This window comes from Cebus imitator, unplaced genomic scaffold (assembly GCF_001604975.1).
Source record: "Cebus imitator isolate Cc_AM_T3 unplaced genomic scaffold, Cebus_imitator-1.0 Scaffold317, whole genome shotgun sequence".
NCBI lineage: Eukaryota > Metazoa > Chordata > Mammalia > Primates > Cebidae > Cebus > Cebus imitator.
The window spans coordinates 1,955,278-1,972,483 of NW_016107632.1; the positions used below are offsets into that span (position 1 = coordinate 1,955,278).

At 53.5% G+C, this 17,206-nt stretch overlaps 1 protein-coding gene across 8 annotated transcripts in view; it reads left to right on the forward strand.

The window, feature by feature from the left end:
• TOM1 (target of myb1 membrane trafficking protein) overlaps nucleotides 1-17,206 on the forward strand; it is a 46,911-nt gene that overhangs the window by 10,350 nt on the left and 19,355 nt on the right. For 6 of the 8 annotated variants that reach the window (XM_017504020.2, XM_017504021.2, XM_017504018.2 and 3 more), the window contains exons 2-7: nucleotides 6,870-6,954; nucleotides 9,881-9,959; nucleotides 10,948-11,097; nucleotides 11,416-11,550; nucleotides 11,688-11,834; nucleotides 15,582-15,698. In XM_017504020.2, the coding sequence (XP_017359509.1) occupies nucleotides 6,870-6,954; nucleotides 9,881-9,959; nucleotides 10,948-11,097; nucleotides 11,416-11,550; nucleotides 11,688-11,834; nucleotides 15,582-15,698 (713 nt within the window). Of the gene's footprint in view, nucleotides 1-3,024; nucleotides 3,188-6,869; nucleotides 6,955-9,880; nucleotides 9,960-10,947; nucleotides 11,098-11,415; nucleotides 11,551-11,687; nucleotides 11,835-15,581; nucleotides 15,699-17,206 lie in introns of all 8 variants that reach the window. The other 2 variants (XM_037729758.1, XM_017504022.2) reach the window with 2 other exon arrangements.

Here is a 17,206-nt window from a genome sequence, read left to right on the forward strand (position 1 = left end):
AGAGACGGGGTTTCACCATGTTGACCAGGATGGTCTCGATCTCTTGACCTCGTGATCCACCCGCCTCAGCCTCCCAAAGTGCTGGGATTACAGGCTTGAGCCACCGCGCCCGGCAGTACTTTTTAAAAGTATTCAAAGGGCTGGAAGTTGGAAGAAAAATTAGGATTTCCACACAATCACACAATAGCTACTGAGGGATCAATGAGAGCCGAAGGGTGGAGGTATTTCACTTCATTTACAATGTTATAAAGGTTTATTGTGTCATTCATTCAGTCATCAGCAAACAGGTACTGCAGGTTTCTCATGGGCCAGGTCCCATCTGGGGTAGACAGTTGGACCATTCCTGAGATAGCTATAACCCCCACCCTCAAAGATCTCACAGCCTCCTGGGAGAGAGAGATGAAGAAACAAAGAAATCTCACACAGAGTTATTTTAATCACTCCACTAAGCAGTGCTTAGAGTTGTGGTCCGTGGAAAATGCTATTGGCCTTGGCTGGAAGGAATGGGCCCTGTGGGGGCTGTCAGGGCAGACTCCACCAGGAGACCTGACCTTTGAGCTGGGCTTAGAAGCATGAGTTGAGGTGGGGAGGAGTATATTTCACATCCTGGAAGAATGTGCAGGCTGGGCGCGGTGGCTCATGCCATTAATCCCAGCACTTTGGGAGGCCGAGGCGGGCGGATCACCCGAGGTTGGGAGTTTGAGACCAGCCTGATCAATGTAGAGAAACCCCGTCTCTACTAAAAATACAAAAACTTAGCCAGGCATGGTGGTGGGCGCCTGTAATCCCAGCTACTCGGGAGGCTGAGGCAGGAGAATCGCTTGAACCCGGGGGCAGAGGTTGCAGCAGCCCAGGCAACAGTGCGAGACTCCAGCTCAAAAAAATAAAATAAAAAAGAAGATGAAGGGAATTCAGCCAACTCCTACCTCCACTTCATCAGCACGCCCGGCACTGTCGCAGCTCCTGGTCTTCCCCCCGCCACTGCCGTGGAAACTTGACCTTTTCTAATTGTCAGTCGTGACCTCCCACTGGACTGACTGTAAATCGCCCCTGGGGCAGGACCTTGCTGGATTTGCTCACTCACCTCTCCCTGCAGCCTGGATGACAAGCATGGAGAATGTGTGAGAAGCACGTAGTGTACTGGTTACGACTTTGGACTTGAGAGCCCGACCCCTCTGGCTTTGAATCTCCTCTGCCTCTCACAAACCGTGTGACCGCACGCAAGTTGCTGACGTCTCCATGCCTCTCCATTTATTCTTCCTCTATCTTAAAGGTTGTGGTGAGGGGTGACTGAGGGTGTGACGTGCTTTATTAGTCCCATGCCTGGTGCATGCTGACTGCCAGATGAGCACGTGAACTGGATGAGCCTGACTGACTGAGGAATGGCATTGCAGACGGGAGCTCAGAGGTGTGAGAGGACAGGCCACATACAGGGAGGGGGTACAGCTGCCTGGCTGATGCCAGTCCCTGGAGAGTTCAAGCTTTTGGTCCTCAGGCAGTGGGGGTGATGGACAGCGTTTAAACAGAGGAAGTCATGCTTGAAATTATGTTTGAGTAGAGTGTGGAGGTGACAGCCCAGGCCTGGGAGGTGGCAGCCTGAGCCAGAGCTGTCTCAGTGATCATGAGACTGTTGGAATGTGCAGGGTGACAGCGAGACAGCTCCAGGCTGCTTCCCAGAAGGCTGGCGTCAAAAGGGGTAGTACCAGCTGGACACAGTGGCTCATACCTGTAACCCCAGCACTTTGTCAGGCCGAGGTGGGTGGATCACCTGAGGTCAGCCTGGCCAACATGGTGAAACCTCATCTCTACTAAAAATACAAAATTAGCCAGGTGTGGTAGCAGGTGCCTGTAATCCCAGCTACCCGGGAGGCTGAGGCAGGAGAATTGCTTCAACCCTGGAGGCAGAGGTTGCAGTGAGCCAAGATCATGCCACTACCCTCCAGCCTGGGTGACAGAGTGAGACTGTTGAAAGAGAAAGAGAGAGAGAGAGAGAGAGAGAGAGAGAAGAGGAGGGGAGGGGAGAGGGAAGGGAGACACAGGGGAGAGGGAGGGGAGGAAGAAAGGAAGGGGTGGTACCATACCATGGCCCCCATCTCTGATGCTGCCCATGGTGCGGTGTGTCTTTGGTGACTACGCATTCTTTCTCTTGGCTGAAGTCACAGTCATCGCAGCTTGGTTACTCATTACTAACCTTTCCTGATGTCAGACTGACATTGTCTGACTGCAAGGTCACAGCACCCTGTGAGGCAGGCAGTCTCATCCTGATTTTACAGGTGCAAAAACAGAGACTCAGAGCGGCTGAATCTTTGCCTGCAGTCTCTGAGTTAGCTGAGGCCAGTCTCGTCCCACTCCATCCTGATCTCCATGAGGGGAAGGTGGGTCTTGCCATCGTGCCAGGAAGATTATCTGGAGCCCTCCAGGGAGGTGGTATCTGCACCAGGCCCAACAGGGAGAGGACAAACTGCTGTACAGACGCACAGGTGCCCAGAGATCCGAAGCCACAGGCTTGCCAGCGTAGACAGCCGCAAAGCCTCCTGATGACAGGTGGAGGATTGCAGGGCCGGCTCTGTCAGGAGCTGGAAGACGAGCGCAGCTGCTACCCAGAGGCCTGTGAAGGTTCCTGCCAACAGCTCAGAGGTCAGGGAGTCAGTTGTCATTCTCTTGGTAACTGGTAACCACTGCCGGTGTTTTTATTCTGCCTTCTTAAAATAGCAAGCTGAGTTACTTCTATGGTTAAGAACAAAAACAAAGCAAATATTGCCAGATTCCTGTGGGTTTAAAATTCTGCCCTGGTGGAATATGCCTACTCTGTGGGCATCTGAAGGAAATCCATGACTCTCCCCAGTCCTGCAGTCCACGCCTGGACCTGGAGGAACCTGGAGGAGCCCAGAAGGGGTTGCCAAGCCATGGTCACGACAGATGTGTCCCACGGCCTCCCAACAGCTCTCTCGAACTGGAATCGCTCAGATCAGTCTTGTCCTGATTTTATCTCCTCCTCCTCTTCCTCTCCCCTCTCCTGTTTAGGCCACATGTCCCCTCCCACCCTGCAGAAAACCTCCATCTTCTGATTGGCTCTGCCCACTGCTGCCCGCTGCCACTCAGGGCTAAGCAGCTTGGCCGCTGCTTGGGTCACATCAGGCTCCTGCATGGGAAGGGGGCGGTCCTTCTGCACCCACCTGATTCCCAGGTGTGGGATTTCTCTTATTATCAATGTCCCCGCTTCCCTTTAAAAGCTACTGACTTGCCTTTCCAAAACAACCACAGCCTCTCCTGAAACACTGATGTTCACTCCTCCGGGAGATGAGAGGTGCCCTTTGTTTTCTGGGAGTATTGGGGACAGAAGGGGATCTGATGGGGGAACCACTGAGAGCCCTGCCGATGGAGCTCAGGGAGGAGAGGGCCGACTGCCTGCATGGTCGGGAAGGACACCTCTGGGAAAGCAGAGCTCCCTGCCCCCGCTGAGAGAAGCCTCAGGCACCTGCACCACAGCGTCAGCGGCTGCTCCACCCTTTCCTCTGTGTGCTCTTTGGTTGCTGACCTCTCTGTGCCTCAGTTTCCTCGTGAGATGAGGGCATAATGCACACCTTACAGAGTGTGAAAACTAAATCTCATTCTTCTTGTGAACAGCTAATGCTGCATGATAGTCTGTGGCATATAACTTGGGAAGTTAAAATGTTATTGTGGTAGGGCATGAGGCCTGGCCACAGACCAGGGAGACGCAGAAGGATTTGGTCAGGAAGGACACTGCCATTTTCAGGTTTCAGAGAGTTCCCTCTTTTCCGCGTGGAGAATGGGTGGGAGGCGGGAGGCAGGAGGAGCGAAGAAGCTGAGGCGGTGGTCCAGGGGGAAGATGATGGCCAGGCTGGGGCAGGGGCGGTGGCAGAGAGGATGGCAAGAAGGGGACGGTGTGATGGAGGGAGATTTGGGAGCTGACTTTGCAGGACTTCGTGGCCTTTAGATGTGGGCGGGGAGAGAAATGACACTAATCCTCTGGCCTGTGTGACTGGGGCTTGCTGAGATGTGACCTGTGGTGAAGGAGCAGGTTCTGTAGGTTAACGCTGACTGACTGGACTCACCCCTGCCCCAAAACCCTCCAAAGCAGGGCATGTCCCTCTGCTCAGAGGGTCGCTTGTTCAGCCTGCTTTGTTCTTCCCAGGTGGCTCTGTGAGTGTGGAACCCCCAAGGGCGGGGGTGTGGTACAAAGAAGCCACCACACTCAATAAACCTTGGCAGGGTGGATGACCCTGCCTTTCAGCCCTGTCACGGGAGCCCTCCTCCACCCCTCCAGGCTGATCTGGGGGTAAGGCAGCCATCCTCTGCCTCAGTCACCTGGCATGTGTCCTGTGCCACCTTAGCATCCATCTGGCTCAGGACCTTAGGGTGGAACTCAGGTTGGGCCAGTTGCAAAGCCAAGGTCTCAGAGACACAGTCTTAGAGCTGGTTGGGCCAGCCTGGCTAGAAGAGGGCCCTGTCCAGCCCCACAGAGACTGCCCTCCTCCTGCCTCCAGCAGACTGGGTTTAGCATGCGCTTTAGCGTCTTTCGGGTACCCTAAGGCGGGGACCACGCCCATCATGTCCACCATGGTATCCCAGTGCCTGGAATCGGCCCGGCTTACAAATAGCTGTGTAGCAAGTGAGGCGTCGCCCGCCCTCCCCGAGCCTCAGCTGTTTCCTGGGCACAGCCATGAGGAGAGAGCCTGCCTTGCAGGACAGCGTGACATCACGTGGAATAACAAGCTCTGCATGCTGACTCTGTCTCACATTCCCGATAGGTAATAGACACCTGGCAGCACTGTACCCAAGTCCCAGGACCACCAGCCTGCAGGTGTGACAAGGCTGGCAGGACGGCTGTGGAGGCCAGCAGGTGTATGCGTACTCCACATTGGACACACGCAGGAGAGGGGGACTTGGGTAGTGCCCTGCATCGAAACAGGATCTCACCCTTAAAATGCTAAGCACGGCCTGTCTTATCACACAGTCCTCCATGGAGTCACAATATAGACCAGCCAGAGCGATGTGCGTAATAAAACGTTGTCTGCAAGAAACAGGGCACACCATTGCCTATGTGCACGTGGTTGAACCGGTCTGCGTGAGAATGGCATCTAGGAAGACGCAGAGAACAAAAAACAGGTCACGTGTTTAAGAGGATGGACAGCGCTTTTCTTTCCTGAAGACGGTTTATGAAGGTGCTGGCATTGCCAGCCTCGTGTTCATCATTCATGTAACACCAGTCGGTGCCTCCCACATGACAGTTCACAAAAGGCTGCCAGCCCGGTACCTGCCACCCAGCAGACCTGCAGCCAGTGGTCCCTGCCATGAACCTGGCTTCAAGAACTCTGCAGCCGACCCCTGGCCTGGAAATCTTCCCTTAGGAACTGCCACCAACTGAAAATTTTGCGGAACTGAATGGAGGTGGTGGTGGTTGTGTTTAGTATTATGAATATACCAACTGCCACTGAATTATACGTGGTAAAATGGCTTTATTTGATGTGACTTTCATGTCAACTTTTTTAAAAAAGGAACACCACCACTTACAGGCCAGACACAGTGACTCACGCCTATAATCTCAGCACTTTGGGAGGCCGAGGTGGGTGGATCACAAGGTCAGGAGATCGAGACCGTTCTGGCTAATATGGTAAAACTCCATCTCTACTAAAAATACAAAAAATTAGCCGGGCATGGTGGCATGCACCTGTAGTCCCAGCTGTTCTGGAGGCTGAGGCAGGAGAATCGTTGGAACCCAGGAAGCGGAAGTTGCAGTGAGCCCAGATCATGCCACTGCACTCCAGCCTGAGCAACAGAGCGAGACTCCGTCTCCAAAAAAAAAAAAAAACCACCAGCACTTACTATTTATTTTGGGCTAGTACCAAGCTGATACCTTGCATGAATCGTCACCTCTTCTTGGGGCAGTTCTGTGGAGTGGCTTGGGCTTGGTCCCTTCTGTGGGTGCCTCAGAAGGGCACAGGAGGGCAAGGCCACCTATTGGTAATCGGAGTCCTTGCTTCCTAGGTAAAGAAGGTCCCTGTGAGATTCTAGAGGAAACTGATTACAGGGGATGCCTCTAGGAAGAGAGGCTGGGACAGGGACAGAGATAGATTTACCTAACTCCATTGTACACCACTTGAGAACTTTTATATGTTGAACCAATGAATAGTTACCAACTCAAAAAATAACTCTAAAGTCAAGGGAGGACATCTTTTTTTTTTTTTTTTTTTTTTGAGACGGAGTTTCGCTCTTGTTACCCAGGCTGGAGTGCAATGGCGCGATCTCAGCTCACCACAACCTCCGCCTCCTGGGTTCAGGCAATTCTCCTGCCTCAGCCTCCTGGGTAGCTGGGATTACAGGCATGCGCCACCATGCCCAGCTAATTTTTTGTATTTTTAGTAGAGACGGGGTTTCACCATGTTGACCAGGATGGTCTCGATCTCTTGACCTTGTGATCCACCCGTCTCGGCCTCCCAAAGTGCTGGGATTACAGGCTTGAGCCACCGCGCCCGGCCAAGGGAGGACATCTTATCTGCAAAAATGAAGCAGAGCACTGTCTCCATATTGTCATGTCAGAAACAAGCACACAGAGGCTGCCTAGACTCCCCTCTGGTGCTTCCCCTTGCTATACTCAGAGCAACGGTTTCCTCATCTGTTGAAGGACAGAGGTGCTCCCAGCCTCAGTGGCTACAAGAATCTAATGACAATGGGCCTGTGTGTGTCAAGCAGTCTCACGCAGGGCCAGGCCCTGTGCCCGGGAAGCGTCTGTCATCTTCCTCTTGCCCGTCTCTTCCAGCCCTGCACCCCCCTCCCCACCCACCCACGGTTTGAGTTTACCCATTCAGGACCCCCACATGACTTTATGACTCATGATTTCTTCTCAGAGAAAGCCACAGATGGCTCCCTGCAGAGCGAGGACTGGGCCCTCAACATGGAGATCTGCGACATCATCAACGAGACAGAGGAAGGGTAAGGGCCCCCCAAGGAGAGGTGGTGGGGCGCAGGTAGAGATGGCCATCCACCATGCAGGCAGTGGCTGCCAGGAACCTGCCAGTATCTTCCTCAGCCCCGCTCCCTGGTCTTGCCAAGGACTCACGAGAGAGGATGGCGGAAGGTGGGCAGCGGTTAGGAGAGAGAAAGCAGGAGGCAGAAAACCTCAACAAGCTTCTAGACAGGCCTGGGAGCTTCCTGGACATGGCAGCTGCAAATCACTGCAGTATCCTTGGGGACAGCAAGCCCCATGTCCCTTGTAACCATGGGAGGAACAGGCTCAGCGTCATTCAAGTGCATTGCTGTTTATTTGGGCACCTTGCATACTTCAGGCACCATAGGAGGCACGAGGGACCCAGCAGTGATCAAAGGCTGGTGTGACCCTAAATCTTACCAAGTGTGGCACTTAAACGTAGTCTCATTACTAAAGTGTCTCCCTCATTGGGTTGTGGCCTCCTTGTCATATGCTTTGTGCTCCTAGCAGAGTGCTGGACACCATGGGCCCACAGCAGTGGCAAGGCCAGAACTTCCGATTCCCAGAGCTTCCCTCTAGGGAGGGAAGGTGTCCAACAAGGACGCTGTCCCTGCCCTCTAGGAGGCTGCTTCTCTCCCAGGGTGGGCCCCACCCCCCAGGTCAATGACGCATGGCAGAACACACCAGGGAATGATTCTGATTCCCTGTTCTCTAGGCCACCGTAGAAGTGGAAACAAGTCCCTATAAAGCACTGAAGTAGCCCATGGGTCAGCGGCCAAGCCAAGAGCAGGAGCCAGGGAAGGGAGAGGGGCTGCCCAGGGAGGCAAGGGTTGGAAACTGCTCTCAGGCTTCTGGGCCAGGACTCCCGTTGGTCGGCCATAATCCCTTTCCCCACCGTGTCCCTTCCACTGCAGGCGTGACCGTCTCCACAGCTCCAGCCCTCAGGCAAACTCGTCCCTAGAAAGCCTTGCCTCTGCCTTCACTGCTGCTGAGAATTGGTGCCACGGTTCCAGGCTGTCCTGCCTTAGTCCTGCATGGCGTCAGCACTGACAGGCAGGCAGACAGCAAAATGGGCCCCAGGGGCCACTGGCCAGGCTGGGAAATGTTACTCACGCTTCGGCAGCAGGCTGGGCTCTAGGAAGGGAAGCTGTCCAAAGAGAACACCATCCCTGCCCTCTAGCAGGCTTCTTCTCTCCCCAGGGCAGGCCCCCAGTTCAGTGTGGCAGGGCAGAACTGGCCGGGGAGACTGGAGGGCCTAGGAGGGTGTCGTGGATGGGATGGATTTTAGCTGAGCTTCACCTCATGGACGTGGAGATCAGGGTGCAAGTGGGGCCCCTGCACAAAGGCTTTTAGACAAGAGCAGTTAGGGCAGCACTGAGGATGCCTGTATCGGGCCGAGGGTGGAGGGTGGTGGGAATCACAGAGGCGACAGGGAGCGCAGGCTGGCATCCGAGCTCGGGGCCTCCCACCACCATGACCCCTAGGCTCTTCAACCCTCCCTGACCTCCCGCACACTCACTGTGGCCTCCTCTTAGTTCCTCCAAGGCACCAAACTCCTCTGCACCTAACCTTGGTCCAGGCTCTGACCTTGACCTGAACTGCTCTGCCCCCACTCCCCCCGGCTGGTCCTTCCCATCTTTCAAGGCCCAACTACAGAACCACCTCCTTGGAGGTCTTTTCTGACCGCCCCCATCCTCACTCCTGCCCTTTTTCCGGGGCCTGCTTGTTCCCTGCTCATCTTTGGGTTTCCCCGCAATGTGAGGAGGAGGCAGGGCCATATGGTCTTGCTGCCACTGTATCGCCAGCACCTAGCATGGTGCCACACACATATTAGGTGCTTATAAGACTACTATGGGCCAGACATGGTGATTCACACTGGTAGTCTCAGCATTTGGGGAGGCTGAGGCAGGAGAATCACTTGAGCCCAGGAGTTCTGGGCTGCAGTCAGCTGTGATTGTGCCACCGCACTCCACCCTGGGCAACAGAGTGAGACTCTGTCTCAGGAAAAAAAAAAAAAAGACTTGAATGGAAGGATAAATGGACAGAGCCGCTAGCCGGGACAGGGCATTAGAACACTGTGCTGGCTGGGCTTAGGGGCTCAGGGGCCCATGCCTACAACCCCAACACTTTGGGACGCCAAGGTAGGAGGATCATTTCAGCCCAGGAGTTTGAGACTAGCCTGGGCAACATAGCAAGACCCCATCTCTATTTTTTCTTTTTTTAATAAAAGTACTATGCCTCCAGGTTAGTTATTCTTAAACTTGAGCATGCATAAGAAACCCCTGGGGAGCATGAGAAGCATTCAGATTCAGAGGCCCCAGGCTTTGAGGATTTGGTTCATGTGGTCTAGGGTTGGGGCCTGGGGTTCTACGTTTTTTTAAGTATCTTTTTTTTTTTTTTTGGAGACAGGGTCTCCCTCTGTCGCCCAAGCTAGAGTACAGTGGCGCGGTCTCAGCTCACTGCAACCTCTGCCTTCTGGGTTCAAGCAATTCTCCCGCCCCAACCTCCCAGTAGCTGGGATTACAGACTTGTACCACCACACCCGGCTAATTGTTGTGTTTTTAGTAGAGACAGGGTTTCACCATGTTGGCCAGGCTGGTCTCGAACTCCTGGCCTCAAGTGATCCACCCACCTCTGCCTCCCAAAGTCCCGGGATTACAGGCGTGAGCCACTGCACCCAGCCAGGTTCTGCATTTTTAACAAAATACTCTAACCTTTTCTCAAAGTGACTGCTGCAGGAGGTCCAGGGGCCACAGGCTGTGGGTCCCTGCTAAGCAGTGGGCTAGGAAGACTCAGATGTGATCAGAACCTGGCTGGATACACAAAACAGATGGGTCACAGGGAGGATGGCCAAATTAGAGCTGTTCCAACTCTCCAGGGCCTCTGCTGTTGGTAAGGGGCTCTGTTCCTTCTTCTTATCGTCCTTCTTAGTCCCAAAGATGCCCTCCGAGCAGTGAAGAAGAGAATCGTGGGGAATAAGAACTTCCACGAGGTGATGCTGGCTCTCACCGTGAGTTCCCCATCTGTCTGTCCTATGGCAGGATCACAGTCCAGTGAAAGTCACCTCCCCTCAGACCCAGCAGGACTCCCAGCCCCGCCCCCCGGGGCTCCTCATTTGAGGCTGGAAAGGAAAGGTCCGTGGGCAAAGCACCATCCTGTCTACACTGCAGACAGATGCAAAATGGCAAAAGTCCATTTGGCAAGGTTCTCCCCAATCCCGCAGCATGAGGGCAGATGCTTACATCACTCCAGAACCACTGGCAGGGAGAGCCTGGGCCAGAGGACCTGAGGGTGACATGGACGCCCACTAAACCCAGGCCTCCATGGGGTCCGGGAGGCTGGTGGACTGAGTTGGGTGCTGCCCGGCACTTCGATGCTCTGGAAAATGAATATAAAATAAATGCCATGGCTGAGAACAGCCTTGCCCACACCACTGAACCAGTGTAGATCTCAGGACGGCCAGACACGCATGGGCCTCCTGGCTGGTGGCGTGAGTTTGGCTGGGGAAGATAGAAACGCTGTCCCATCCTCCCCACAAGTGGCATTTCTATGCAGGGGAATTGGCTTAAGTGAAAAGCAAAGGCAATTCCTGTGACTCGGTGGGAAGCGGAGAGTGGGGGAGGGGAGTTCAGTGCATTTTTCATGAGCTGCATGATTGACAGCTCAGGTTCTCCTTGATTTCCTCTTGGAGAGCCCCTTCCCTCTAGACCATATCAGCTCAGAGACGGCATCAGGATTCCGTGTGCACTGACTCCAGTCAAGCAGGAAAATCCAGCCCGCACACCACCCCACTGCCCACCCTAGGCCATTCCTTTCAATAAACAAGTCCCCAGACCTGGCATTGTCCCATTCTTCCACGTTCAGGGGTCTCACTCTAGGAAGTCCCATCTCCTCTGCTGGGCCTCCCCTCTGGGACACAGGAGGAGCCACAAGGGTGGGGGTCCTGGGCACTGCCCCTCCTCTGACCAGGTGCTGAACAGCACCTCTTGTCCCTCCAGGTCTTAGAAACCTGTGTCAAGAACTGCGGGCACCGCTTCCACGTGCTGGTGGCCAGCCAAGACTTCGTGGAGAGTGTGCTGGTGAGGACCATCCTGCCCAAAAACAACCCACCCACCATCGTGCATGACAAGGTGCTCAACCTCATCCAGGTGAGTGCCAGGACAGGGCAGGGCAGGGCCAGGAAGAGCTGGCATCGCAGGAGCTTCCTGCCCAGCCGAGAGCTCGAGGCCATCGTGTTTGCCCCAGGCTCCACTTCTCATGTTAGGGCGTCTCGGTTGTCTGCTGGTGGGATGCTCTCTGCCGGGAGGAAGATTGCCAACTGCGTGCTTTGCTGTGGAGGGGGCAGGGCAGATGTCGTTAAAAAAAACAGGGAAAGAATGTCTCTTCTCTGTCTGGGTGCCAGGTGGGCGGGCTCATGGGGGAAGGTGAGCTGTGGTTACTGGCCGTGTCCCCTTGTCCCCTCCCAGTCCTGGGCCGACGCGTTCCGCAGCTCGCCCGATTTGACAGGCGTGGTCACCATCTATGAAGACCTACGGAGGAAAGGTCTGGAGTTCCCCATGACTGACCTGGACATGCTGTCACCTATCCACACGCCCCAGAGGGTGAGAGAATTGCCGCACTGGGAGCTAAGGGAAGGGAGGCAGGACTCATCCCCAGAGACATCCCCAGCCTGGCCCCTGACTTCCTGGGCTCTTGATGTTCTCAGGAGTCCTCACTGATCCTGTTTTCCTCCCTCTAGACCGTATTCAACTCAGAGACAGCATCAGGACAGGATTCTGTGGGCACTGACAGCAGCCAGCAGGAGGACTCTGGCCCACACACTGCCCCTCTGTCCACCCCGGCCATACTTTCTGGCGACACACCCATAGCACCGACCCCAGAGCAGGTAAACAGGCCTGGGTTCAGAACCGTCAGGTCCAGACAAGTGGGCCACACATGTCAGGGAGGGCCCCTGTCAGCTGTGACCATTCACGCCTCCACTTCTTCCTCACAGCAGCCCACAGGGGGTGCATGATTCTTCCTGTTTGAGAGATGAGGCTCAGAGAGGTCCATTCACTTGCCCAGGGCACACAGCGATCACGCAGCTGGGATTCCAGCTCACATCTGTCTGACTCCTGGCAGGCACTGCCCTGTACCTTGGCCATTTGCCAACTCGTGTTTTCCCTCCGACAGCATGATGGAGAAGAGATGCCCTGTAGGCGGCCCCTTCAACCAGGGCAGCGCCACCTGTGTGGTTTCTTACATGCTCACAGCTTTCATTTGAGCCGGGCATGGTCACGTGCATCTGTGATATCAGCTTCTCAAAGGTTCAGGCAGGAGGATGGCTTAAGCCAGGAGCTCAAGACCAGGCTGGGCAAAATAGAGAGACCTATTTTAATAAAAGGAAAAAAAAAAAAAAAAAAAAGAAGAAGAAAAGGAATTTTCATTTGAACAGAGGTTCTGCCTGAAAAATTTTAAAACATCTGTGCAAAAAATAAAAAACGTGCCCATTGTACCATGCTGCTTCCTATGAAGTCTCAAGGTTTGAGGCTTTTTGGTTTGTTTGAGACAGTCTTGCTCTGTCACCCAGGCTGGAATGCAGTGGCACTCAGAGACAACACCAGGACAGGCTGATGCAAAATGTTTAGGCTGACTACAACCTCTGCCTCCCAGGTTCAAGCAATTCTCCTGCCTCAGCCTCCTGAGTGGCTGGGACTACAGGCATGAGCCACCACGCCCAGCTAATTTGTTGTATTTTTAGTAGAGAGGAGGTTTCACCACGTTGGCCAGGCTGGTCTCGAACTCCTGAGCTCAAGTGATCTTCGTCTCGGCCTACTAAAGCGCTGGGATTGCAGGCATGAGCCACCGTGCCCAGCCAAGAAGGCTTGAGACTTAGCATGAGATTCTAGGGGGCAGGTTTTTCCAGAACCTGTGACAGGCTTTGGAGGATTACCCACCTCAGGGCAGGTGGCACCCTGACCGAGGCAGCCTGGGCATCTCTCTTCCTTCCTCCTGAGGCCAGAGGTGGGCCAACTTGCCCATTGGGCCATGAGCCACTTGTGGAGGGCCACGGTTGCTGTGTCTGCTAAGTGACGTCTACAGCCATGACCAGCTCGTAGAGCTTGGGGGCTTGTCATTCCAGATTTTTGGCTGCTGGGGTGGGGGCACCCACTTTAGAGGTGTTGTACACACCTCAGACTCATCACATCAGCAGAGCATCACGGCAGAGCGGCTGAGTGCTGGGGAGGAAGATGTGGATACGTGAGGGAAAGAAAAGTGAAGGCTAACTTTCCAAATAAGCGTCCTCACTGCCCGCTTAATGTATCATTTGAACTCGTTCTGCCCCTAACCTATTTGAACAGAAACTTCCGTAATTTGTTATCTCATAGCAAGTTATGAAATCACCCCGCAGAGTTACAAATATTACTAGAAAATGTTGCTAACTGGACCAAATTATTAAGGCATTTCCTGCTTGCCCCAAGAACACACTTGTCTCTAACCCTAATGTAACATCATATACATTTCTGTTACATTGGGAGTGGAGACCAGTCTGTTTAGAAATAACTCCAAGAACAGTTTTTTTTTGTTTTATTTTCATGTTGAAAATCAGATTTGCCTCAGCCTGAGAGCGTGTTTATGTAAAATTAAATGAGCGCTGACAGCAAGCTGCACTTTTTTTTTTTCTCAATGGGTTAAAGGTGTGTAAAAATTGTAAAAGCACTTAGTGGTGCAAAAAAATTGTCTCATTCAGTTATGATTTTAACCAATTGCCTGAAGTCTGGCATCTGTGTGGATTAAGACTCTAATTACTTCTAATGTAGGAAGCTGCTTGCTAAACAAAACTAAGTAGTCTTTGTTTAATTCAAGAGTCGCCTTTTGTCTCTTGGGACATGTTAAGACATCAGGCATGCAGTGATGTTCCTCCCAGACTCCTTTGTAATTAAGTCCCATCTGATTCGGATACATGGGGTTTGTGAGCAGTGGTTTTTCCCCTCACTCATACCAAGAGTGTGCATTAAATAAGCCAAATAGATCAAACATTTTGCCGGTTTTGGAAGCTGTCAGTGAACCATGGTGGATATGGAGAACTACTTGCCTCTATGCTCCATTTCTTCAGCTGTAAAAGCAGGGATATTGGTGCCTGCCTAGGGTAAAAATTAAGTTAGCAATATATGTTCAATGCGTGGCACTTATTAGTAGCTGCTGTCACAGTCGTGAATGTATGTAGTGATACTCCTAAATCAATTCTAACTCAGCCACGTGATTTAGAATGTATCAGCATTTCTCAAAACGTAAAAGGGTTCTTCAGTCAAATAAACTTTGGAAGCTTTTATATTGATCTTTTCGCAGGCATTCCTAGTGTATATAAGGATGTTAAACACCCCCAGGGTCCCACAGCATGAGGCCCTTTTATCAATTGCCTTTCACAACCTGACCTCTTTGAGGAGACTGTAGCTTTATTGAAAATGTTTCCCCAACTTCTTGGATCCCTTTGACTATTGGAAACCTGCTCACATCCCTTGGAACAAGTGCTAAATCTGAGATTCATATTCAAGGTGGGGTACAGGGCAAGGACTATCCTTAGATGAGCCTGGGACACCAAAACAGACAAAAGAAGACAAAATTGCAGTCCTCTAGGAGGAGAGAGGGCAGAATCCCTTCCTCTATGGGAAGAGAGAGAGGGAGTAGAATTCTAGTCCTCTAGGAGGAGAGAGGGCAGAATCCCTTCCTCTATGGGAAGAGAGAGAGGGAGTAGAATTCTAGTCCTCTAGGAGGAGAGAGGGCAGAATCCCTTCCTCTATGGGAAGAGAGAGAGGGAGTAGAATTCCAATCCTCTAGGAGGGGAGAGGGCAGAATCCCAGTCCTCTAGGAAGGGAGAGGACAGAATCTCTTCCTTCTATGGGAAGAGAGAGAGGGGGCAGAATTCCAGTCCTCTAGGAGGAGAGAGGGCAGAATCCCTTCCACTATGGGAAGAGAGAGAGGGGGTAGAATCCCGGTCCTCTAGGAGGGGAGAGAGGGCAGAATTCCCATCCTCTAGGAAGGGAGAGGACAGAATCTCTTCCCTCTATGGGAAGAGAGAGAGGGGGCAGAATTCCAGTCCTCTAGGAGGAGAGGGGGTAGAATCCCGGTCCTCTAGGAGGAGGGGGGATAGAATCCCATCCTCTAGTAGGAGAGAGAGGGCAGAATCGCAGTCCTTTAGGAGGAGAGAGAGGGCAGAGTCCCCATTCTCTAGCAGGGGAGAGAGAGGGCCTGCAGCCTCCCTCCTCCCCTTGTGTGGAGCTGCCCTCCAGGGCCTCGTTAGCTGCTGTGTTAGACCCAGGAGATGCTGGAGCCTTCCAGCCACACTCAGTGGCTCATTTCTCCTCAGCTTGTTTTCTTTCAGCTTCTCCCTACACCAGGATCCCCAGTGTGGTGATGGTAACGGTAGGTAGCACCTCTGTGAGGGGTCTGCAGAAGGGGTGCGGCAGGCCCAACACAGCCTCTCGTGCTGGCCTGTAGCCTGGGACCCAGGAGGGAGACTGCCTAGAGGGGCTGCTGGGAAGTTGGCTCCCTGGTGCTGCACCCAGGATTGGTGGTCCTGGGTTCTGTCCCTGTGAGTGACACGAACTCCAGACCATGGGCTTCTCTCACCATGACACACCATGTATTTCAGATTGGGAAGCTGCGCAGTGAGCTGGAGATGGTGAGTGGGAACGTGAGGGTGATGTCGGAGATGCTGACGGAGCTGGTGCCCACCCAGGCTGAGCCCGCAGACCTGGAGCTGCTGCAGGTGAGCAGGTGGCGCCTCCCCGGGCGCTGATGACTCCTGCCCAGTTACCCACATGCATTCCTTCCCAGCCCGTACGACAGTCTTCATGGCTTACTCCACACTCCTTGGTCACAGTGGGGACATGTTACCACCAGGGACTTTGGACTCCATCAGATTGGAATCAGATCTCAGCTCTACCACTATCTGGTTTAACAAAGTAGCCCCCTTTGCCTCAGTTTCCTCATCTGTAAGATGGCTCTGACAATAGCCTTTAAGGCACAAGTTTGATGTGAGAAATAAATAGGGCATTGCATGAAAAGTACCCAGGCCTGTGCCTGACAGAGTAAAGCACCCAGCAAGGGGCCGTTAGAAAAAGCTGGAAGGTGAGATTTCCACCATATGGAATCCGGGACTCAGCAGGCAGGTGTGAGAGGGTGGTGCCAGCCTTGAGATGGGCCAGCCATGGTTTTGGGGAGCCAAGGAGGTGGGAGCTGGAGGTTCCTGTTCCCGTGTGTCACGTGGTATTTCCACGGCCTCCGCCCAGGTTGGGGGTCACTGGAGCAGAAGAGGTACTGAGATTGGGGAAAAGTACCCTCCCCATGGAGGTCGGTTATAGAGGCACCAAGAAAGCTGGAATCCCCAAGGCCCAGGAGTCACCAGATTGCATGAGGGGACAGAGTGCTTCGTGGAACTGTTCGAGTTCCTATTGCTTGTCCACCAGGCCTCAGACTCCTTGAGGGCAGCGCTGTGTCTTCCTCGCCACTGTGTCTGTGTGCTTGACCGTGCTGACTGTCCAACTGTGCAGGGGTCCTTGCAGGGGTCCTCACCTGGGGATACAGGGTGGGGAGAAAAGGAGCAGCCTCAGAGTCGAATGAATACGTGAACTTCAAACCCAGTAAGGGCTCAGGAAGAGAGAAGACCGAGAGGGATTGCTCTAGCGCAGGCAGTTTCGTATGTCCCAAGCCAAGGCCATGAGATGTGAGCAGTTTGGGGACTCAGAGGCTGAGCAAGATGGACTCAGTGACAGTTCCCACGTGTTGGCCACTTCCTGTGCTCCGAGCTATATGTGGACACTTGGTTCACATCACTCACGTAATCCTCACCACTCCATTTTCCAGGTCAGGAAACTGAGGCATAGGGAGATCAGATAACATGTCCAATGTTATATGGCTGATAAGTAACAGAGCTGGATTTGAACCTGTGGGCCTGGCTCCAAGTGCCGCTCTTCTGCTCTTGAGAGGGGCCAACAGGGAAGTGGAAGCAAAGCCACCATGTGCTTGAACACAAGAGCACAAGGAGGACCCACAGGATGTTGAAAGGCACCCGCCCTGCCCCCGTGCTAAGGGCGATAAGGAAATCCCAGAGGCCTGAACTTGGAGGGGGTGGGGAATAAGGTCCACGCAAGAGCCAAAATAGGCCGGGCGCGGTGGCTCAAGCCTGTAATCCCAGCACTGTGGGAGGCCGAGGCGGGTGGATCACGAGGTCAAGAGATCGAGACCATCCTGGTCAACATGGTGAAACCCCGTCTC